Below are 25537 nucleotides of genomic sequence, written 5' to 3'. Positions count from 1 at the left end.
TGATTTTTTTAATTTTTTTTGGTTTGTTTTTTGAGTACTTGGCAAAGTTTGGTACTTTGTCTTGACTTATGTATATTAAAATAGCATTTGGGCTGCCTGCTAGATGATGCTTTTCTCTAATAGATTTGTGGAAATTTTAGTTACACATTAAGGTAGAAAATGCAAGAAGTCTGCTTTTGCTTACATATAAGAACATCTTAAGTGTCAAAACTTTTACTAGAGAACATCTTTTTAGCATTCTCAGTTTTTTCATCTGTGAATTGAAGTTAAAAAACGTCCTAGTGGGGGCTCCTGGGTGGCTCAGTAGGTTAGGGCCTCTGCCTTCGGCTCGGGTCATGATCCCAGGGTCCTGGGATCAGGCCCCGCGTCAGGCTCTCTGCTCAGCGGGGAGCCTGCTTCTCCCTCTCTCTCTGCCTACTTGTGATCTCTGTCTGTCAAATAAATAAATAAAATCTTAAAAAAAAACACAACAACAACAAAAAAACAAACAAAAAAAAGTCATAGCATTGTTATGAGGACTAAATGAGTTAATGTTTTTAAAGTGCCTAAATTATTGCCTGGCACAGAGCAAGTCCTGTTTAAGGGTTTATTAAATAAATAAATGAAGCCCTGAATCTGGGCATTGGCAGTAGATATAGAGGAAAGGGGACAGCAGTATTTGGGAGATAGGGTAGGTGGGATGAATAGGTGGAGAGGCAGATTGAGAAGGAAAAACCGTGTCCCTTTTTCTGTTTTGGGCAAATGGTGGTGCCGTGCATTGAGGTGAGGAATAAAAGAAGAAAAGCAAGTCCCAGAGGAATATGAGCTTGGTTTTGGAGCTTATGAATTGGAGGCATCTTTGGGGCATTTGGACAGAGATGTATCTGGTAGACTATTGGCTATGTGGATATGGAGCTTAGAGGAGGAATGGAGACACAAGACTTAGAAGGTTCAGTGTGTTTATAGGTGGTGCTGAGGTTGAGATGGATGTGTTAGCTTGCACAGTATATGTGAATCAGAAGTTTTTAATTTCAGGTTCATGGGGAACCATTAATAGGTTTCAGGTGAAAACCTGCATTAAAAAAAAGGATTTATTTATTTATTGAGAGAGAGGGAGTGACTGAGCGATCGAGCAGGTGGGGGGCAGAGGGAGAGAGAATCCTGAAGCAAACTCACTGCTGAGTTTGAAGCCTGATGCAGGGCGTGATCCCAGGATCCTGAGATCATGACCTGAGCTAAAATCAAGAGTCAGCCAAAATCAAGAGCTGGCCTCTCAACTGACTAAGCCACCCAGGTGCCCCAACCCTGCATTTTAGATTACGTGCAAAGTTTTATGTGTGTATGTGTGGTTTGGTGGGGGGGATGTTTTCTGCCACCAGTCAGTTCTCTAGTTTTGTTGACACCAGCTGGATATCTACAATTCAATTCAGTTCTGACACTGTTCAGAGTTTGTGCAGACTGCACAAGTTAAGGGGCTGAGTCCCAATGACTGCTTCCACTTACGAAGCCAAGTCATGAGCCACCTATACTGATGGGACTAGCTCTAGATTGGCTGTTCAAGACCTGCTCCTCAGGTTTGATAATTTGCTAGGATGGCTCACAGAACTTAAAAAACACTTTACTTAATATTTACCAGTTTTTCATAAGGACACAATTTGGAACAGCCAAATGGATGGAAAAGATCTGTAGGGCAAGATATGGGACGTTGGGGGACGCAGAGCTTCCATGCCATGTTCGGGTACACCACCCTCCCAGCAACTTGATGTGTTCACCAACCCAGAAGCTCTTTGAACATCAAACCTTGCTTGTTCATGAGTTTTTATAACCCAGTCTTCAAACCTTCCCCTTCTCCCTGTACACCTAGGGATGGTGTGGAGAGTTCCCATTCTCGGCCTTTCTAGTGACCAGTCCCCATTCTGAGTTGCCTCATTAGCATAAATTTAGATGTGATCCAGAGGGCGGATTGTAACTAACAGGATGCTCCCGTCACTTGGGAAATTCCAAGAGTTTTAGGAGCTCTGTGCCAGGAATGTAAAGACCTTATATATTTTTGTATTATAGTGTGTTTTTGCATATTTCTATGGAAAATATTCATAGCTTTTTTTTGGGAAAATATTCATAGCTTTTGTTAGATCCACAAAAGCATAAAAAAAACCCTTGTATGTTTAATGTTTCCTTGGCACATATTTTAGATATCGATAGATAGTCAACCTGTTACTGACAGCTTCTTATACTAGCACATAAGTTCTGCAATGATTGGGGCCACAAGAATAGAGAACTGTATGGTGCCTGGCACATGGTACATTTTCATAAGTATTTGGTGAATGAAGAAGTACAAATAAACTTTGTGTATCTAATAAAAGAGAAGTCAACTAGAATAAAATTTACTGGTATCCAGACATCTCTAGCCCTTTCTAGTTTGTATCTAATTTATTGAACATTTAATGACAATGTATAATATAGCCTAGAGAAATACAACATTTATTATGTGATAGGTCTGTTTTCCTTTTTTAAAAAAAATTTTTAAATGTTTTAAATGTATTTTTACATTTTAAAATGTTTAAAATGTTTAAAAACATTTTAAATATATTTTTAAAATGGAAGTATAGTTGACATACATTGTTACATTTGTTTCAGGCGTGCAACATAGTGGATTGACAACTCTGTACTTTATGCCATGCTCACAAGTGTGGTAGCCATTGTATGTCACCATGAAACACTATTACAATACCATTAACTATATTCTCTATGCTGTGCCTTTCATTGCTGTGACTTATTCATTCCATAACTGGAAGCCTGTGCCTCCCACTTTCCTTCAGCTGTCCCCCGAACCCTCTCCCTTCTGGCAATCACCAATTCTCTGTATTTATGGTCTTTTTAGGCTTTTTTTTTTTTTTATGCCACATATAAGTGAAATTATGGTATTGGTCTTTCTGTGTGACTTATTTCGCTTAGCATGACACTCTCCAGGTCCATCCATGTTGTCACAAATGACAAATCTGTCATTTGTTTTCATGGCGGAGTGATATTTCTGTGTGTGTGTGTGTACACCACATCCTTGTGTATTCATCTATCAGTGGACCTGTAGGTTGGTAGTTCTCTTTTTGATTTGAACTTAATTTCAATGTTCATTCAAGTAGGTTAAATTTGCTTTTTTAGACTAGAAGTCATTTGTAAGAAGTTGACTTCTGGATGAGTAAAAACTGTAATCAGACTACATTAACCTTGGTGAAAATGTCAAAATAGCAAAATAAACCATCAGATCAGGCATAAAGAGTTTTAAATGTTTCAGTTATCTCAATTACGCAGGTTTGAAGACCTTAATTTTTAAAAAACCTAAATTATTAATTTCCATTTTCTGTTTAATTTTGCCAGTGTTAGTATTTTTGGATCAGGTATGTTTGAAAATGTTTTGTGATACTTTTTTTTTTAGTATTTTTTATATATATATATATTTTTTTTTAATTTAATTTAATTTTTTTTCAGTGTTCCAAAATTCATTGTTTATGCACTGCACCCAGTGCTCCATGCAATACGTGTAGTCTTAGGCTCATATGATACACATACTATGGCTTCAGAATTTTATACATCTTCCTCAACACAGCTAAGAATGGAAATGTGTTTTTTCACTGTCTTGGGAGCAAGCGACCTCTCGGGTAGACTAAGTTGATTCCAGAGCAAGTAGGAGAGGCAGATATTTCCCCTAATCGGATGTTCTCCATTTCTATTCCCTTTCTATGTATTATTTTGTCTGCTGTTTCCTGTGTTACCCCCCCCCCCCCCAAGACAGAAAGACCAAGAGCTGACAGTAGAATGAAAGTTCCACAAGAACAGAGACTTTTGACTCTTTCGTTTATTCCAAACACCAAGAATAGCTCTTGGCTCATGGAAGGCTCTCAATGAGTATTTGTTGAAGGAATGAATGAATGAATGAATGAATGAGTGAATGAATGAATGAAAAAAGGAAGGAAGGAAGTTGTTGCAGGTTCTTAAAATTCTTCCTGGGTAGAACCTGTTATTATTTAAAAATTTTTCAGACCATACTTTTTTTTTACTCACTGGTATCTTACTCAGGAAATTTCTTGAGTCCTGTGCTAGACTTGGCTGTATCATTAACATCAATTTTATATATAGGGATGCATATGATTTTTTTTTCTTTAAAGATTTTATTTATTAATTTGTCAGAGAGAGAGAGAGCGTGCACAAGCAGGCAGAGTGGCAGGCAGAGAGAGAAGCAGGCTTCTTGCTGAGCAAGGAGCTTGATGCTGGACTTGATCCCAGGATCCTGGGATTGTGACCTGAGCTGAAGGCAGCCACTTAACTGACTGAGTCACCCAGGCATCCCAATACATGTGATTTCTGAAAGGTAACTCGTTTGACTGAAAGCAGATTGGAAGAAGAGGAAATACTGTACTAAAAGTGAAAGTATTTTTTTTTTTTTAGTAGCCACAATATTATGACAAGAGGGTACCATACTGCAAGTGTTAATTATAGAAGTCAACTTTATTTTTATTTGTTTAAAGATTTTATTTTTTAAGTAATCTCTACACCCAGTATGGAGCTTGAACTCAAAATTCCAAGATCAAGAATCCCATGTTTCGCTGACTGAGCCAGCCAGGTGTGCCTGAAAGGCCAACTTTAATAATTTACTTCAGAAATATTATACAATAAGTGTTAATTTAACATCCACTTAAATTTTTTTTTTTAAGATTTTATTTGTTTTTTGAAAGAGCGAGCGAGCATGTGGGGGTGGCGGGGGGGGAGCTGCAGAGGGAGAGGAAGAAGTAGACTCCCTGGCTGAATAAGGAGCCTGAGGTGGGACTCGATCCCAGGAGCCTGGGATCATGACATGAGCCGAAGGTAGATGCCCAAATGACTGAGCTACCCAGGTGCCCCTCCACTTAAAATTTCTTAAAGCCAAAGCAATAGGTAAAATCACAGCAACAACTTAATTTCAATTAAAGATTATTTTAATACTCAATCTTTAAAAATAAATCTACCATGAGTTTCATTTTAGGTAATCAGGAACATCTCTTTTGGAGCCCAGGTGTGAAGGCCAGTGACCTTAGAAATAACTACACATGTATTCAGCTGATTTTTTTTTTTTAAGATTTTATTTTTAAGTAATCTCCACACCCAACATGGGGCTCAAACTCACAGCCCTGCAATCAAGAGATGCATGCTTCACTGACTGAGCCAGCCAGGTGCCCCCTGTGGTCAGCCAATATTAATTAAGCATCTGCTTGTCTCTGGTGTTGGCCCTGTACTTGACACAGAGTGGTGAGATTAACAAGTTTGCTATATGGAACTAAACAGCAATGCCTTCAAGCTCATATTTATAGGACTGTGGAAGGTTTCTCCTGGGGTGCCTGGCTCAGTTGGTGGAGCTTGTGACTCTCGGTCTCAGGGTCACGAGCTGGAGCCCCATGTTGGAGGTGGAGGTTATTTAAAAATATCTCCAGCTAATCATTTTAGGACTCAGTTCAGGTGTGGCTTCTTTTAGGCAGCTGCCCCAAAGGCCCTCTGTGTTAGGTGCTCGCAGTGCTCTTATAGTTTAGTGGTAAGCTCTGTCTTAGCACTGTTTTGGATTGAATTCTTTATATACTAATTTGTATCTCAGGTAGCTTCATGAGCGCCTTTTTCTGTTTGTGTTCTAAGTCCCTGGCATAATGCCTGCCTGTAAGCATACGGATTATCAGGAATGAGAAGGGAAAGGCCATACTGCTGATTGTGGGGTATGGCTGCTTTTGCGTAGATCCTTAGAGTTATAGGGAAACTATGAAGGGACAGTCATGGTCAAGTGGAAAACTGTGAAAGAGATTTGGAGTCAGAGGACCAGGTTCCATTGTGGAGGTTTTTGGCGTTACCATTTTAATCCTCACAGGAGTTTTATGAGGCAAGTGGTATCATGAGGAATCTAAGGGGCAGAGAAGTAATTCATCCCAAGTGACCGGTAGTACATGGCAAAACTGACAAAAAGCCTGTGTTTGACTTAATTCTACTTACTTATCTGTAAAATGGAGATATTCTGTTTGCTCTACATATCTCATAGAGTCATCCAAAGAGATTAATCCATGTCCAGTAGCTGGAAGTAAAAGCTTGAAAAACTACTTGTTTTTATTAGCTATGTGCTAAAATTTGTTTTAGTTTTGATGTGATTTTTGCCTCAATTTTTGCTTTATTTGAACTTACCTTTTTGTTCAGCTATTAACTGTTGAAGAAGAAAATAATAATTACTACTTTTTTTTGTTTCCCCAAATAAAAATAATGTTACTTTCTTTTATCATTTCGTTTTATCATTCCTTTTAGAGATAGAATTTCTGGGACAATGGGTATGTGTATTTAAAATTTTGATAAGTATTGCTGATTGTCCTTCAGAATGGTTTTTGTCTTCCAGTGTGCCAGTTTTTGCTGTTAGGGCAGTGTAGTGTGTGAGCATCTGTTTCCCCATATCTTTGACAAATCTGGGCATTATCAGTCTTTCTACATTTAGAGAAAAATAATCCAGTTTCAGCTTATCTGTTTACTTACCTATTTTTAAGGGTTTTATTTATTTATTCATTTGAAAGAGAGTGAAAACAAGAGAGATCACAGAGGGAGAGGGAGAAGCAGACTTGGCGGTAAGTGGAGAGTCTCACGTGGAGCTTGATCCCAGCGCTCTGGGATCATGATCTGAGCCGAAGGCAGCCACTTAGCTGACTGAGCCCCCCAGGCACCCCAGTTTTTCTGCTTATTATTTGTGAAGTTGAACATCTCTTATTTTTTGGTTATTTGCATTTTTTAAATAATTTGTTTGGGCGCCTGGGTGGCTCATTCGGTTAAGTGTCTGCCTTCTGCTCAGTTCATGATCTCAGGGTCCTGGGGTTGATTCCTGCATCTGCTTCATGCTCCCTGCTCAGCGGGGAGCCTGCTTCTCCCTCTCTGTCTGTGGCTCCCCCTGCTTGTGCTTTCTCTCCCTCAAATAAATAAAATCTTTAAAAGAATAAATAATTTGGTTTAGTAGTTTTTCACTTTTCTACTCAGCTATCTTTTATTGATTTGTAGGAACCCTTCTATATATAACACATGCTGTAGATCTTTTAAAGTTGGTTCTTTGTATTTTAACTTTTGCTTATGTCATCTTTTATTTTTATGTAGTCAGATCTTTCTTTATGGATGGTTTCTAGACTTGATGCTCTGGTTAGGCTTTCCCTTTGCCAAGACTATAAAAGTAAGTTTAAAAATCTATTCTTGGGGTGCCTGGGTGGCTCAGTGTGTTGGGCCTCTGCTTTCGGTTCAGGTCATGATCTCAGGGTCCTGGGATCGAGCCCTGCTTCAGGCTCTCTGCTCAGCAGGGAGCCTGCTTCTCCCTCTCTCTCTGCCTGCCTCTCTGCCTACCTGTGATATCTCTCTCTCTCTCTCTCTCTCTCGTAAATAAATAAATAAAATCTTTAAAAAAAATAAAAATAAAAATCTATTCCTTTTTCTACTCATGTGCAGAGCAAGAATTATTCTGTGCAGGGAAAAGTGGTGTTTAGATCCATTGTTTGGGAGTATGATTAGCCACTAGATTCATGATTTCATTTCATGAAATCTTTGAAAACTGGGGATACTAGACAGGGAATGTTACGGAGTAAGGTGAAGTCAATCTCTAAATTGAGGCCAGATTAGTGACCTTTAGATATTTATATACATGATGGCTGCTCACACTGGAGATAATTCTAGAAAGGTAGAATAGATTGGCTTTCATTGTGATGAAAATGCTTTTCCAGAAGTTTAGATTTTTAGTGTATGTTGAGTTAGATCATGCTATAATTTCTTTAACTATTCTGCTGCCATCAGAGTATAAGGGTGTGAGGAGTGGGAGAGTAGGGTAGCATAAAGGAAAGGAGGGCTGCCTGGGTGGCACAGTTGGTTAAGCATCTGACTCTTGATTTGGCTGAGGTCGTGATCTCAGGGTTGTGAGATTGAGCTCCACTTGGGGCTCTGCCCTTAGCATGGAGTCTGCACCCCACCCCCCACCTCCGTGTCTGTCTCTCAAATAAATGAATAAATCTTTAACAAAAATAAAGGAGGAGAAAGGGGACCTGGATAGAAGGGATTACTTTGGAAGGAAAGGTAACAGTGCTGAGGAGTGGCAGTATGGAACAGACAAAAATCGGAGAGCCTCAATATAACCAACAATTCCATTTCCTAAATTATTTTGTTTTCTTTGTGTGGTTTTAAGCATTTGTTATCCTAATACAGATTGAAAATCAGCACCAACTTTAACCTAATTATTAACCCTCAGTTTCGGTATTTCCAGGGTGCATGTGCTGTGCCGCGCTGTGCAGTGTGCGTGTGCAGATGGTCATCACTGTTTGAATGAAGAATCATTTCGTAATTTTAAAAGTGAAACTCCAATGTGAAACTTTCATTTCCTCCAGAAGCAGTAAAATAAGTGGTTGCCAACCTCAAACCCAATTTTTTGCAAATTATACGGAAGGCTGTGGGTTTCTTTATGGTCCATCTTTCTTTAGCACCTGACACAAATGTCTTAGTTTCATAGCTGAGGTATCCATTTCGTAAACAGTATTTTTTAGGCTTAGATTTTATTAGGATGGGTTTATGACTTTTGTATACTAAGAAATTTACAAAAGACAACATAAAACCAGTAAAGTCTATAATCTTATTAAAAAAAAAACACACTTAAGGGGCGCCTGGGTGGCTCAGTCGTTGGATGTCTGCTTCAGCTCAGGCCATGATCCCAGGGTCCTGGGATTGAGCCCCGCATGGGCTTCCTGCTCAGCGGGAAACCTGCTTCTCTCTCTCTCTCTCTCTCACTCCCTCTGCTTTGTTCCCTCTCTTGCTGAGTCTCTCTCTGTCAAATAAATAAAATCTTAAAAAAAACAACAAACAAACATCTTAAGGTGTCTGTGTACCTCATTTATCTGCTTTATTTGCTTAGACACAAAAATATTTGTGTGTGTGTGCATGCATGCGTGTATAACACGCTTATTTGGGATTTTTCACATTTTGAGAGTATGACATTTACTGCCAGCATCTAGGAAATGTTACCTTTCTTATACTTCACAAAGCACTTTTAACAGATATTTTCCTCACTATAATAAAGAGGTAGGTTAGAGCAGGTAAAAACGATCGAAAACTCAGGACTGTAAACATTAAGGATAGGAAGAGAAGGGCAGAACACCTGGCTCTTGAACCCTATTCTTAGGAATTCAGATCCTTATTCAGATTTCATTTTTTTGTGTTCATTATACCCTTGCCTGGGAGCAGAGATAATTGAAAATAGAGATGTGTCAGTGATATGAAGGGATAATAGTTCATGAATGAGGGGAAGGGAAGCTTTCTACTGAGCCAAAATTAATTAATTCTCATAAAGCACAGGTAGTATTAGTTTCAGTTTCCTGATGGGAAAACAGATTAAAGTAACCTGCCCGAGGTCATATATAAAAGTCCCTACAGCAGAGATTCATACCAAGGCTTTCTAAGTTCTGTGCCCATTCTCTACACTATACTTTCTTCAAAGCTAAAATCAAAAGTAGGGAAGGATATGTATGCAAAATATAAAAGAGTGATTTAAATTGTAAATTACATTGTAAATGTTTTGTTATGATTACATTTTATTTTAGCAGTATAACACAAGGGGATAGAGCAATTAGAGAATATTGTAATAAGCATCAAAATATTTTTTTCAGAATTTGGAAAAAGTCATATAAATAAAAATGATTTCTAAGGTTTTTAGTTCTTAAGGTCATAAATGATCAGGGTTGTGAGAGTTCTCTTTCTCTGAAATTGGAGTATAAATCCCATGGGCAAGGATTATACTCTTCAACATTTGTCTTCTCCCACAGTCTGCCTAGAGTGGTGGGATGAGCATATGCATTTATGCACAATAAATGCTTGTTACTTGCCTCTTTAGTAATTGTGTTGTTGTTAAGAAAAACTTCACTTGCTTATTTGTATCCTGTTTTTGGCCAAATTCTGAGAATTAATATTATTTTTTATTAGGCAAATGATTTTTAACTCAGGTAATTTTATCAGTTAACTTTTGCATGTGAAATGAATGTTTTTGCACACATGGAACTATCTGATTATGAAGAAATTGTTGAAGGCAAACCAGTGTGTATGTAGAGCTGATCCTTTTTGTAGTTGAAATTCACATTTTGTGCAGTTAATGCTTACTTACACATGTTCTTTTTTGCTTTTAGGATATTCGGAAATTCTTTGGGGTTATACCAAGTGGAAAGAAACCTGTAACTGAAACAGTAAAGAAGAATGAGAAAACAAAGTCTGTTGAAGAAACTTTAAAAGCGAAGAAAGGAATAAAGGAAATAAAGGTCAGTTTTCTAGATACAATATTGAATTGTATAAAAAGTGAAATTCAGTTCCTAGACTTGATATGTTGGGAGCCTGAGGTAAATACAAATTTCAACTCTGCAGAGGAAGAAGAAAAGTGTATTTCTAATTAATATATCTGACTGTATTCTTTGCTTGTTTTTCTGAAGTAGAGATGGAACCCTTTTTAGTTGTTAAAACTACATTTTTTGAGCAAAGTTTGTCTCAAGTGAAAGGTGTTAGACTTCTGGTGAAGGAAGGTTTTGAGGGAAAGCTTTATTCTTTTCTCTTCTTTGGGCCTCAGAGAAGTTAAGATGCAATGTCACTATAGAAAGCAGACAATGGCTACATTAGTGTGTCTGAGTTAATATTATTCCACTTTGTGTAAAATGTAAAAATTTGCAACTCTACAGGTCTGTTTATCACCACTTCATCTTTTATGTTTTAGTTGTCATATGTATTATAGCTACATTTGTTAGTACTCCACATTCAGTGTAATAATTTTTGCTCTAAACAGACATATTTTAAAGAAATTAAAAGGCAAAAATTGATCTTTTATGTTTACCCACATATTTGCCATTTCTGGTGCTTTTCATTTCTTATTGAAGATAAGAATTTCTGAATTTCTATGTCATATCATTGTTTTTAAACCTGAAGAATTTTCTTTATCATTTCTTGTAGCATAGGTCTTTTGGTAACAAATTTTGTAAGTTTTTGTTTATTTAATAATATATTTTGTCTTCATTCTTGGAGGATATTTTTGCTGGTTATAGAATTTTGGATTGGCAGGGTCTTTTCCCCAGCACTTTAAAGATGTTCCATTGTCTTTTGGTCTCTCTTTTTCTGGAGAGATACTAGCAGTCATTTGTATTGTTTTCTTTTGTACATTATGTATTGTTTTCCTTATGCTGCCTTTAGGAAATTTATCTTTGGTTTTTAGCTTTGACTGTGGTATGTCTAGGTGTGTTTTTCTTGTGTGTATTCTGTTTATGGTTTCTGAGCTTCTTGAATCTATAAATTTATAAATCTCACCAAATTTGGGAACTCTTTGGCATTACTTCTTCAAATAATTTCTGCCTCATTCTCTTTCTCCTGGGATTTTTTTTTTTTTTTTAATTCTAGCCATTCTGACAGGTATAATGTGATATCTCATTGTAGTTTTGATTTGCCCTAATGATTAGTGATATTGAGCATCTTTTCATGTGTCCATCTGAAGATCTTTTTTAGGTTCTTTGCCCATTTTCTTAATCAGATTATTTGCGGTTTTTTGGTGTTGAGTTGTAGAAGTTCTTTATATACTTTGGATATTAACTCCTTATTGGATATATTATTTGCAAATATCTTCTCCCATTCAGTAGGTTGCCTCTTCATTTTATTGATGGTTTCCTTTGCTGTGCAAAAGCTTTTTATTTTGGTGTAGTCTCAGTAGTTTTGTTTTTGCTTTTGTTTCCCTCGCTAAAGGAGGTATCAAGAAAAAGGTTGCTAAAAGGCAGGGAGCCCGATGCGGGGCTTGATCCCAGGACCCCGGGATCATGCCTTGAGCTGAAGGCAGATGCTTAACTGACTGAGCTACCTAGGCGCCCTGAGTTTTCAATGAATAATATGTCATTTGCAAAGAATGACAATTTATTTCTTTACTGATTTGGATGTCTTTTATTTCTTTTTCTTGACTGGTTACTATGGCTAGGACTTCCAGTACTAGTACATATATTTTTAAATTTCTTCTTTGATTTCATCATCAACCTGTCAGTTGTTTAGTAGCATGTTGTTTAAAGTCCATGTGTTTGTGGGTTTTTTTCCCCCAGTTTTTTTCTTGTAATTGATTTCTAGTTTTATACCATTATGGTTGGAAAAGATGCTTGATATGAGTTTAGTTTTCTTAAATTTATTGAAACTTATTTTGAGGCTTACCATGTTACTTATCTTGGATAAAGTTCAATGTGCACTTAGGAAGAATATGTATTCTGTTGTTTTTGGATGGAATGTTCTATATATATCTGTTAAGTCCATCTGGTCTGACTGTTTTCTTATTGATTTTCTTCCTGGAAAACTAGGGGGTTTAAATATCCGTACTATTTTTATATAGTTTCTTCCTTTACATCTCTTAATCTTTGTGTTGTGTGTGTAGGTGCTTCAGTATTGGCTGTGTAAATATTTACAATTGTTAACATCATCTTGTTGGATTGATCCCTTTATCGTTATGTAATGCCATTTTTTGTTTCTTGTTAGAGTCTTTGTTTTAAAGTCTGTTTTGTCTGATATAAGTATTGCTACCTTGGAGAGAGAGAGAGAGAGAGAGAGAGATAGATAGATAGATATTTTTTTAGTTTCCCTCTCTTCATTTTCAGTTTGTATGTGTCCTTAGGTCTGATGTGAGTCTCTCGTGGGTAGCATATAGACGAGTCTTGTTTTTTATTCACTCTATCATCCTGTCTTTTTCTTTTTTTTAGCCCCTTGTCTTTTGATTAGAGAATTAGGCTATTTACATTTAGAGTAAATAGGTATGTACTTTTTTTGTTAATTGATTTCTGGTTGTTTTTGTAGTTCTCTATTCCTTTCTTCTCTTGCTCTCTATTCTTGTGACTGGCAAGTTTCTTCAGTGTTGTGCTTGTCTTTATTTTTTGTATATCTGTTACGGTTTTTGGCTTGTGGTTATCATTAGGTTCCTGTATAACATCTAAGTATATGATAGTCTATATTAAATTGATGATCACTTAAGATTGAAACATTCTAAAAGAACTTCATTTTTACTCCCTTCTGTCCACCTTTTATCTATTTGTTGTTAGGTTTTGCATCTTTTTATTATGGGAGTCCCCTTAACTTTTTTTTTTTTTTAAAGATTTTATTTATTTATTTATCAGCATAAGCAGGGGGAGCAGCAGGCAGAGCAGGCAGAGGGAGAAGCAGTCTCCCCACTGTGCAGGGAGTCTGATGTGGGACTTGATCCTGGGACCCTGGGATCATGACCTGAGCTTGAAGGCAGATGCTTAACCAGCTGAGCCCCCCAGGCATCCCCCCCTTAACTAACTTTTTTTTTTTTTTTAAAGATTTTATTTATTTATTTGTCAGAGAGAGAGAGAGAGTGTGAGCACAGGCAGACAGAGTGGCAGAGGGAGAAGCAGGCTCCCTGTGGAGCAAGGAGCCCGATGTGGGACTTGATCCCAGGACGCTGGGATCATGACCTGAGCCGAAGGCAGCCACTTAACCAACTGAGCCACCCAGGCGTCCCCCCCTTAACTAACTTTTTAAAATATAGTTGGTTTTACTACTTTTGTCATTTAACCTTTATACTAGCTTTGTAAGTGATTGCTCTACTACCTTTACTGTGCTTGCTTTTAATGAAATTTTTTTCTTTTCATAATTTTCTTCTAATTGCAGCCTTTTTTATCCAGTTAAAGAAGCTCTTTAACATTTCTTGTAAGGCTGGTTTAGTGGTGATGAAATACTTTAATTTTTGTTTATCTGGGAAGCTCTTTATCTCTCCAATTCTGAATGATAACCTTGCTGGGTAGACTATTCTTGTTTGTAGCTTTTTTCCTTTCAGCACTTTGAATATATCATGCCTCTCCCTTCTGGTGTGCATAATAGTTTCTGCTGAAAAATCATCTGACTGCCTTATGGAGTTCCCCTTGTAGGTAATTACTAGCTTCTTCTTGCTGCTTTTAAAATTCTTTATCTTTAATCTTTGACATTTTACTTACTACTGTTATGGTATGGAGCTCCTTGGGTTTTTGTTTGGAACTCTCTGTGCTTCCTGAATCTGGATATCCATTTTCTTCTCCAGGTGAGGGAAATTTTCAGCAGATACTTCCTCAATAACTTTTCTGTCCATTTGTCTCTCTCTCTCAGCTTCTTCTGAGACCCCTATAATGCAAATCTTTGTTTGCTTTGTTTGCATGTTTTCCAACAGATCCTTCCTGTTCTCATTTTTTTAAAAAAATTATTTTTCCTTTTCACTCCATGGCTTGGGTGCTTACAGTTAGTCTGTCTTCCAGATTGCTGATCTGTTCTGCATTCTTTAATCTTCTGTTATTGTCTCTAGTGTGTTTTTCATTTCATTTACTGTATTCTTCAGCGGCAGTCTGTTTTAATATTTTCTCTCTCTTTGTTGAAGTTCTCACTGAACTCATCCACTCTTCTCTCCAGTTGGTGAGCATCTCTGTGATCATTAATTTTTTTTTAAGTTTGAAATGTTTGGCAGATAGCTTGGTTATCTCTGTTGCATTTAGTTTTTTTCCTGAGGTTTTGTCTTGTTCTTTCATTTGAAGCATATTCCTCTGTCTTCTCATTTTGCTTGACTTTCTGTGCTTGTTCCTGTGAATTAGGTGCAACAGATATTTCTCCTAAACTTGAAGGAATGATCGTGTGTATGGTCATCCCATATGTAGCTGCATATGCCTGGTGACTTTGGCTGGCTGGTTGAAGTTGTAAGCTGGTGGTTTTGAGGCACTCTGTGCTGGGGTGCCCTGGTGGGATGGCCTGAGCTGTAGTGGACGTGGATTGGGGTGGTCCTAGGGCTCTCTGCATAAGAGGGTGCCCTGGAAGACTGCTAAAATGAAGTAGATGCAAGCTGGGTGGTCCCCGGGGGTCTTTGTGCACAGGGTGCCCTGGTAGGACAGTTGAATCTGAAATGGCATGGCCCAGGGCAGTCTCAGGGTTCTCTCTGCTGAGCACAGCTGATGCTGAAGTGTGTGTAAGTTGAGGTGTGCTGGGGTGCTCTGTGTAGGGGTGCCCTGGTCAGTTGTCTGGATCCAAAGCAGGAATGGACTGGGTGGTCTCTAGGCACTGTACGTAGTGGGTACCTTGGTGAGTCATCTGGAGCCAAATTGGGCATGTTCTTGGGGAACTCTGCAGGGGGGTTGCCCTGGCAAGTTGTCTGGAGCCAAAGTGGTGTTTTGGGGTCCCTTGTGCCTGTGTCACATTGGCAAGACAGCTAGCACTGTGTGGGGATGGAGAGCTGATCAGGGATGTAGCAGTATGTGTTGTGCTAGGGTCACATGGGTGGGGTGTCTAGGGCTGGTGGGGGATTATTGAGGTGATAGGCCAACAAGACCCTACTCCTGTCCATGCTGTCAAGGTGGAGGGAGAATGTAAACCTTGGCCCCTCCAACCTGGAGAGAGTTCCAGCAGCTCTCCCACCATTTGGTGGAGATGTGGGGCTGAATTTTTTATAATCTAGTTACTCTTTTAAACCATAGCCTTTTTTCTCTACCCAAGAAGACGAATCTGCTTATGGTTTCTCAGTACTCTCCGTGCCTAATGCAGTTTACAGTGATGGGTGGGGGTTCCTTTCATTACCCTGTCTCTGTTTCTCTTGCCATTCTGTATGTGATCTCTCTATTTTTTGTTGTGCAGAGGCTGTTCGGTCAGCCCTCAGTTCTTCAGGAGGAATTGCTCTATAAATAGGTATAGATTTGGTGTGTCCTGTGGAAGTGAGTTCATTGCCATCTTAGACCAGAAGTCCTAGGCTTTTTTTTTTTTAAGCACACACATCAAAAACTTTTCCAGCTTTCATCATAACCCAGTTCCAAAGCCATTCCCATATTTTAGGTATTTTTTACTGCACCACTCCATTTCATGGTAACAAAATCTGTATTAGGATTTTCCAAAGAAATAGAATCTCAAAAGAGATTTATTTTAAAGAATTTATGAATGTGATTATGGGGGCTGACAAGTCCCTAGACCTACAGCTGGGCAAGCTGGAGACTTGTGATAGCTGATGGTGTAGTTTAAGTGTGAGTCTGAAGTCCTATGAACTAGGAGAGCCAGTAGTGTGATTACAGGCTCAAGCCTGCTTGCCAAGAGTAGTAGGCTTGAGACTCAGGAATAGTTGATGTCCTAGATTGAAGGCAAGCAGGAAGGAGGAATTCTCTTACTCGGGAGAGGGTTAGTCTTTTGTTCTCTTCAAACCTTCAACTGATTGGATCAGGTTCACTCACATTAGGGAGAGGAATCACCCTTTAATCAGTCTATTGATTTAAATATTAGATTCATCCAAAAACACCCTCATAGAAATACTCAGAATAATGTTTGATGTAATATCTGGGTACTTTGTGGCCCAGCAAGTTTACAGGTAAAACTAAGCATCACAGGTCACATTTCCTAGTTTTTTGGTGTGTGTCTGGTTATTTTGGATTTATGTTGTATAGTGTGAATTATATAGCGTAGGAAATTTGGATTCTGTTACATTCTTCCAAAGAGTGTTAATTCTTTTGGTTTAGCAGGCAGTTAATTTGGCTGAACTCAAACTCTAAACTGTTGTCTCCTCTGTGATAGGCAGCAGATGAAATCTTTATTCAGTTCATTTATCCTTAGCTGGGCACTGGGAGTTGTTCCATTCATATGTAGTTCAGGAGACAGGCACAGATTTGGGCTAAGAAATAATTGACATATATAGATATATAAGTTCGAGCTGTACAGCATGATGGTTTGACCTACATCTGTTGTGAAGTGATGACCACAGTAGGTGTAGTTAACATCCATGATCTCAACATAGATAACAATAAAAGGAAAAAAAAAATTTTTTTTTTCTCATCTCCTGTGATGAGAACTTTTAGATCTACCCTCTTAACCAGTTTCCTACTTATCAAATAGCAGTGTTAACTATAGTCATTGTGTTGTATATTACATCCCTAGGACTTGTAACTAAAAGTTTATACCTTTTGAACACCTTACTCCAGTTGTACTTCGCCTCACCCCTGCCTTTGGTAACCACAGGTCTGATCTCTTTTTCTATGAGTTTGGTATGTTTTTTGGTTTTTTTTTTTGAGTCCACATATTGGTGAGATTATCCAGTGTTTGTCTTTTTCTGTCTGACTTATTTCACTTAGCATAATGCCTGCAAGGGTTCATCCATGTTGTTGCAAATGGTGGGATTTCCTTTTTTTTTTTTTTTTTAATGTGTACTTTATTCTTTATCCTTTTCTACTTTGATGGTCATTTAGGTTGTTTCCGTGTCTTGGCTATTATAAATAATGCTTCGGTGAACATGGGATGTAGATATCTTTTTGAGTTAGTGTTTTTGTTTCCTTTGGATATATTTCCAGAAGTAGAATTGTTGGGTCATATGGTAGTTTGGAGCACTGGGTGTGGTGCATAAACAATGAATTATGGAACACTGAGAAAAAATTAAATTAAAAAAAATTTTGGGGGCGCCTGGGTGGCTCAGTGGGTTAAAGCCTCTGCCTTTGGCTTGGGTCATGATCCCAGGGTCCTGGGATCGAGCCCCACATCGGGCTCTCTGCTCAGCAGGGAGCCTGCTTCCTCCTCTCTCTCTGCCTGCCTCTCGGCCTACTTGTAATCTCTGTCTGTGAAATAAATGAATAAAATCTTAAAAAAAAAATTTTTTTTTTTTTTTTTTTTGGGAGGAACCTCCGTACTGTTTTCCATAATGGCTGTACATTTTATAGTCCCACCAGCAGTCCAGAAGGGTTCCTTTTTCTTCATATCCATGCCAGCGTTTGTTACCTCTTTTCTTTTTGATGGAGGATCTGGCTTAGGGCATTAATGACTTTTGGGCTGTGTAATTTTTTGTTATGGAGGAATGTCTTATGCATTGTAGGACATTTAGAAACATCCCTGGTCTACCATCTATCCATTAGATGCCAGTAACATCCCAAGCCCCCATAGCCGCCCCCCACCCCCCGCCCCATTTATGACAAGCAAAAATGTCTCCTTGGGGCAAAATTACTGAGCTCAAGTCTAATGAGAAAAAAGCAGCTGAGTTATGTAGATGTTTTTGTGTTCTCATTATACTGTGATGTTTACAGGTAAATAATTCTTGTAAAGAAGACGACTCTAAGCAGAAGCAACCAAACAAGAAAAAGAGGATTATCTATGATTCAGGTAATATTTCTCCTGAGGAGCTTTAAAATTTTAAAATAATTTTATATTCCTCGGAGCAGTGTTTTCCGAACTGGTGTTCTGAGACACACAGCTCTCTCTGATGTTATAATAAGTCCTGTGAGGAGAGGGCTCTATACCTAAAGTTAGAAACAGTTTTATAATACTGTGGAACTTACCAGAGCTGAAATGTGTTAATGTATTAAATATGTCTGTTTGGGGGGTATATAGTATATATAGCATATCTTAGACTTACTTTGAATATGGCATATTTATTTTTTAAAATATTCATACTAACTTCTCTTGCAGCTGAACTTCTTGGAAACTGAATTTGAAAAAAAAGTGTTTTAGAATATTGCTTTAGAAACAAAGATCTAAAATTTAATTTTTGTGCTTTTAATCTGGACCTTTTTTGTTGCATTTAAAGTGGAACAAGCACCATATAAAATATTTGAATATACTTTTAAGATGGGGAGTGTGTATTTTTATGCTTGCCTTTTATGCTATATTAAAGTAATGGTAGAATTCAGAACGTTTTAGATTTTACTTTTGTGGAGTAGATCTATCTGGTGTGAATTCTTACAGTTAAAAAGGTAACCTAAGGAAGCATTTGTAGATTGTTAGGATTTGACAGTGATAGCAAAGATTCTGACTCCATCCTAAAAATACATGAGTGTTTATTGTAAGTCTTTTACTGTTGTATATTATAAGGAATTTGAAATAAATGCACATTCCCTGGGAGTTTCTGTCATTTGGGAAACTGGAAATGTAATTGTTTGGTACAGTTTAGAATAATATGAAGCAGGATTTATAAATGCATGGTTCAGAGAAAAAGGAAGGATACTAAAGTTTATGAAACTTCTATTTTTGTACTCCTTTGTCTTGGTTTGTATTTAAGTGTCTTGGGTGGTTAGGTTGTGGTAGACAGACCAGTGCTTCCAAAAATGTCCATACCCTAATTCCTAGAATCTGTGAATATGTTAGGTTACATAACAAAAGAGAAATTAAAGTTGTAGGTGGCATTAAGTTTGATAATCAGATGACCTTAAAGTAGGGAGATTATCCTGGATTATCTAGGGGTGGGCCCATTGTATTTACAAGGAAGGGGGAAGCAGGAGAAAGAGAGAGAGAGATTAACTATGGAAGACAGTCAGAGAACCAGAGAGATGGCAGCATGAGAAGGATTTTGCCCGCTGTTGCTGGTTTTGAAGATGGAGGAAGGGAGCCCTAACTAGAGAATGTTAGTAATCATTAGAAACTGGAAAAGACAGGGAAATGGATTTTTCCCAGGAGTATCTAGAAAAGGATCATAGCCCTGCTGACACTTTGATATTAGTCCAGTGAGAACCATATGGAATTTTTAACCTCCAGAACTGTAAGATAATATGCTTATATTGTTTTAAGCCACTAAATTTGTGGTGACTTGTTACGGCAACAGAAGTAAGACAAAGGCTTAACACAAGTAGAAGTAACCTGTGAGAATTCACAGTAAAAGTTTTGAAATGGGCCTTGAGGAATTGGTTATCAATAATCACTTTAAAAACACACTGTATTTTGCTATTTCTTTTGAGGGTTTTGTTTGATTTTCTTTTCATGTACAGATTCAGAATCAGAGGAGACAGTGCAGGTAAAAAATGCCAAAAAGCAACCAGAAAAATTGCCGTTGTCTTCTAAACCTGGTAAAATTCTACGCCAGGATCCTGTTACATACATTTCAGAAACAGGTAAGGTACTGAATATGTTTATTGTTTTAGAGAGCAGTAGTGTGTGTTATGTTCGTGAGCTTCTCATTGGTGTCTGGATGTACCTCTTTCACTTTGAATTGAAATTCTGTTGCCTTTTTTCCTTTGTTGGTGTATATTAGAGGAAGGCTGTAGTCATTATCTTTGGCATTTTCTGTGGGTTAAGGGCCATTGTAAAGACCAATCACAGGAGAATTGGCCTTGGGATTTTTTAAAGTTTTTTTTTTTTTTTTTAAGATTTATCTATTTATTTTAGAGAGAGAGAAAAAGAGACTGTGAGAAAAAGAGAATGTGAGTGGGGAACGGGGCAGAGGCAGAGGGAGAGAGAGCCTCCCCAAACAGACTCCCCACTGACGGCATAGCCTGATGTGGGCCGGATTCCAGCACCCTGAGATCATGACCCAGTCCGAAAGCAAGAGTCAGTCACCTGAGCCACCCAGGCACCCCTAGGTGTTCTCTGTTGAATAAGCTGAAGTTTTATCTTGAATCATAGATTAAAATGTTATTGGTGTGTTTTATGTAAGTTTTTTAATCTTGCATTTTAGAGTCATAATAAGCTAAATATATAACTGTTATTCATATTTGTGATTTATAAAATCTAGCACAGGGGCATGTGGGTGGCTCTGTCACTTAAGGGTCTGACTTTGGCGCAGGTCCTGATCCCAGGGTCCTGGGATTGAGCCCTGAGGTGGCTCTGCGCTCAGCGGGGAGTCTGCTTGTCCTTCTGCCCATTCCCTTGCTTGAGCTCTCTTTCTCTGTCTCATATAAATAAATAAAATCTTTAAAAAGATATATAATCTAGCAGAGATGGGACCTGAATTCCTTGTATTCTCTTGTGACACTGAAGATTTTAGCGCTGCTACTGAAATTTGTTTGATCTGTTTTGAGTGGTCAAAAAGCAAAAGACATTTATAAATAATTGTACACTAATCTTAAAATGGTAAAGTAGTGTAAATGGTTGTTTCATAGACATTATTCATTTATGGTGAGGATCTCTGAAATGTCACCTAAAGAAAAAAACTCAGATGCATTCATTGTAAAGTCATTTTGATTCTGGCAATTGTTAACTACTAGAGGAGACCAGAACAGGAATGAAAGGTTAGATGTAGTAATCTTCAAATTCACAGAGCCTGTTGAGTCAGTTCCTGCATAGAAATGCTTGAAGGGGCCATGAAAGCATGTCATAGGTTACTGATTTGTTTATATTGAAGAAAACCTCCTGAACCATTATTTTTAGCACTCTGCTACTTCCGTATTGCTAGTGAAGTGAATACACCTGGTTTGAAGAGACAAGGTAAAAGCAATGCATTTATTTTGGTATTCAGCAAACATTTATTGGGTGTTTTTTTACATCCCAGATACTAGGAGCTGAGGATAAAAAAATGACCAGACTCCCAAGTACTGTAGGAGTTGCTTGAGGCAGTGAAAAGTAGTCAGGCAGAGTGCTTGAAGCTAAGAGTTGGCCTAGCACTTGAAGGATGAGCCAGTGATGGAGGGAAGAACGAGTCAGCTTGTGGGGATGGGATTATTTGAAGCACGGCAGCCAGCACAGGGGTTGGTATGTTCATAGGACACAGAAGAGACTGCTCACCCGCATGCTGAGGCGTGGTGGGAGGTAGGACGAAGGAAGGCCTTGAAGGCAAGGCCGATGCATTTAGCCTTAACATAGCAGGGAAAAGGGAACCATGAAAGTTTTTGAAGAGAGTTGTGGAATGATGAAAATAATATTGAAGGGTGATAGCTGGATTGCTAGTGTTGAGGGTGGGATGGAGAATATAGAAGTTGTAAAGTGGGAAGTTGAGGCATTTACTGGGGGTGAAGTAATGAGAGACGTAAAAAGTTTGCAATAGTAAGGGGCTGATATCAACGTTTTTGGGAAATGAGTTACAGATTAGGTGTTTGGATGACCTATAGTACTATTATTAGGATAGTTGGAGAATTGATGTCATTAGCATGTTGAAGGTTTTCTGTTGTTAATTGAAAAATTTTTTGAATATTCTTATTTATTTTTAAAAAAGGTTTTATTTATTTATTTGCTAGAGAGAGACAGAGAGAGAGAGAGAACAAGCAGGGGGGTGGTAGGCAGAGGGAGAAGCATGCTCTCTGCTGAACAAGGAGCTGAATGGGACCTCCAGTCCCAGGACCATGGGATCATGACCTGAGCCTAAGGCAGAGGCTTAACCTACTGAGCCACCCAGATGTCCCTATTTTCTTTTAATTTTTAAGTAATCTGTACACCTGACATGGGGCTTGAACTCACAGCCTTGAGATCCAGAGTCTCATGCTCTACTGACTGAGCCAGCCAGGTGCTCCTTGTTTTTTTTTTTTTTTTTTTTTTTTCAAGAACAGCTTTATTGCGATATACAGTTCACCTCTAAGATTTTAGTATTACTGGAATTTGCAGTTACAGGTCAAAGTTTTCAGAGATACAAGTAACAGTCAAACTTTACTTCCATGTATGGACTGTTACTTGAGAGTGTGCAGGTGCTTGTGGTGGATACATGGATCGGTAAGTAGGGAGTGAAACAGGAAAGGAAGTCCTTGTGTTATAGGAGGAACCTGAGCCTGGAAGGTCAGAAGCCCTGTCTGACGTTCCATCCTTGGTTCCCATCTGACAGCTCTTCGAGTCTGCCTCACCTTCTACAAAGCAGCGACACTAATTGAATAGGTTTGTTGTGGAGACTTACTGGAATAATGCAGAGGAAAGGGCCAGACCCAGTGCCTGAAGCATATAAAAACAGGCAGTCCAGAGGAAAAAAAGCAAAACAGAAGAAGCCCACAGATGAGCTTTGTAGGTTCTCAGAGACATTTATTTGATAAAATTGTACAAATGATCAAAACCAAAATGTAGGTGACATGAACATATTTTCTGTAAACTTTTCGGTAAGCTGAGATATTTCTTCATTATGGCAGAGGCAGACTGACTTTTTAACCTTTTTGTTCTATTGCTAAATATCTGCTCAGGCACATTGTGCAAATGCACTCTTCTATTAAGAGATCCCCCTATGAGATCTGGCCACCTTTGAGAAGTTTTGAATATGTGGGAGGGATACTAGAAACAGTATGGTGATAGGTTTGTTATGGAACTGAAGGTGGTGTGATCAAGCTTTCCAGTGACACCCTGGAAACGTCAAAGTTAGTGTGTAGACAGCTGTGGCCTTCAACTGTGGATCAGTTGGCTATCCTTATCTTGTGATTTTAGGTACACAGAAGGGTCAGACGATTTAAGCTCTGATCACAGATTTTCTTTAACATGGGATCGTTTATTTCAGACCAGGTATTTTTGAATGTGATTTTCTGAAAAGATATCCAATACTTTATCTGCAATTTCTTTGAACATTATCAGTGTTTCATTCTGCTGGTGGCACGTACATGGGAAAGTAACCATTGTCCCCTTATTGTAGCTGGAAATCTTGGGGTGCGATGTATCTAATAGGATGTTCAGTATTAATTACAATTTTCTGTTTTTTCTTACAATTAAGATATAGGGAAAAGCTAGTTCTTTTCTTGCCTGTATTTATGGTCTCATAGTTTTTTTATTCCTTGAAATCACAGGTGCATGGGAAGAAACATAAGCTCTTTTTCTTCCCTCTGTAAGGGAATGAACTGTTATAAAGCAGTCCATATCAGCAAATCAGATACATAAAGCAAATCAGATACATAAAGAGTTTTAAGAAAGGTGCAGCTTCTTGAAATTAATAAGCTGGAAAATTCTTTGTCTTAAAAATGATTTTTTTTTTAAAATCTAAAACTAGTTTTTCAGTAGTGGGTCATGAATAAATATTCACATTATAAATGTAAATATTTATATTACTAGTGTCAGGTTAAATATAGTATTTGTGGTAATAATAAATATAAAAATAAAAATAAAAATTCTAACCTAAAATTGCATTGTTGATTGGGAGATTGGAGCTTCTTGTGGAAAAGGATTATATGACAATGATTCAGTTTTAAAAACCTGTTAATAATGAAAAAAACAGGGGCACCTGGTTGGCTTAGTTGGTTAAACATCTGCCTTTGGCTCAGGTCATGATTTAGGGTCCTGGGCAGCTCCACTTTGGGCTCTCCCCCCTTCCCTCTCCCCACCCCCCGCGCCCTGGCCTGGCTCATGCTCTCTCTCACAAATAAATGAAATCTTTAAAAAAAAAATAACAAAAGAAACACCATATTTTATTTTTTATGAACCAGTTTTTGTTTGGTATTTTTCTTGCAGTATAATATTTGTAGTGTTTAAGAACATGAGCTCTTAATTCAGGCTGGCTGGGTCAACCTTCATTTATCTTCCCCATGTCTTAGTTTCCTCATTTGTGAAATGGGTTTATTATTAGTACCTACATCAGAGGACTTTGTGATGATCAAATGAGATAATCCTTGAAAAGCATTTAAAACAGGGTCAGGCATATAATAAATGCTAAATAAATATTAACTGTTAGGTTTACATTTTGATTTTGTTGTATCCCTACATCTGCCTTTAAAGACTATGCTGAAGACATTTGATTTTTCCTTAAGTACTTAGGACTTCTGTTGATCATGTAACTGTGCTTCAGAAATTGAGAAATTGAATTTGACCCACTCACGTTGCAGATGTGCACTGTCCAATATGGCAGCTTCTAATTACTTGTGGCTGTTGAGTACTCGAAATGTGACAAGCCCAAACTGAGAGTATGGTGAGTGTAAAGGACAGATTTCAGAGGATTAATATGAAAAAGAAGTAAATTATCTTATTAATAATTTTTTAGTATTGATGATATGTTGAAATGGTAATAATTTGAATATATTGGGTTGAATAAAATATATTGTTAAAATTAATTTTTCTTGTTTCTTTTTTACTTTTTAATATATGGTTATGAGAAAATTTAAAACTCTCTATGTAGCCCAATTTTTTTCTGGTTGCACAAGATTTTATAAACAACAAGAAAAATTTAGGAAATAACCTTAATTTGGAAAATAACCTACTTCATTCATGTGCTTTTGTTTATATTATTATACACTTCTTTAGGCTATATGTACAGATCTTTAGGCTTATTGTTTATCTCTGTGATTTATTTTTCATTATCACTTTTATTAAATCTGTCTTCTATTGATTTTTACAGTACTTTGATTACATTAGTCTCCCAAATTTAAGGAAAGGAAAAAAATGGCTTGTAAACATCTTCATAGCTAACCACTGACTCTAGTAAAATGTTCTTGTAGGTTGGTAAAAACCCAAATACTTGTTGTACTGGGTAAATATATTTACTTTTAGCTGTTTAATGAAGTGAGAGACCTTGAGTTTTGTTTGGCAAAGATGACCTTTTATTAGGCAGTTTCATCAGGGGCTGGTGTTTGGTTGAGAATGATGGGGGTTTTCCCCTGTCTTAAAAGTTGTTTATGGCTGGTAATTTTAATTGAGCACCTAATTCCAGAGACAGTGCTCTTGAGGTTATAATTGTTTTCGGGGTGTTAAATTGGAAAAAATTGGGAATGTGGTGTTCTCCAGTTTATGTAATGTTAGCGACCTGTGACTTGGGAAAAAAGTAGCAGAAGTATTGCTGAGGATGTGTGTGTAACATTCTCTTTCACTGATTTTTAGAGGCATATGGTTTTGCTTACCAAACGAATGGGGAAAGCTTATGTATAGTAGAGAGAACATTTCTTAGATGTTTTCAGGGAAACTA

General features: G+C 37.8%; 1 protein-coding gene across 4 annotated transcripts in view; it reads left to right on the top strand.

The window, feature by feature from the left end:
• RFC1 (replication factor C subunit 1) overlaps positions 1-25537 on the top strand; it is a 75245-nt gene that overhangs the window by 5363 nt on the left and 44345 nt on the right. For all 4 annotated transcript variants that reach the window (XM_080796749.1, XM_080796750.1, XM_080796748.1 and 1 more), the window contains exons 2-4: positions 10170-10298; positions 18066-18141; positions 19740-19862. In XM_080796749.1, coding sequence (XP_080652875.1) covers positions 10170-10298; positions 18066-18141; positions 19740-19862 — 328 coding nt within the window. The remainder of the gene's footprint in view (positions 1-10169; positions 10299-18065; positions 18142-19739; positions 19863-25537) is intronic.

The sequence above is a fragment of the Martes martes genome (assembly GCF_963455335.1).
Source record: "Martes martes genome assembly, chromosome: 2".
Lineage (NCBI taxonomy): Eukaryota > Metazoa > Chordata > Mammalia > Carnivora > Mustelidae > Martes > Martes martes.
The sequence above is the reverse complement of the archived record's forward strand: the minus strand, read 5'-3'. Positions and strand labels throughout refer to the sequence as shown.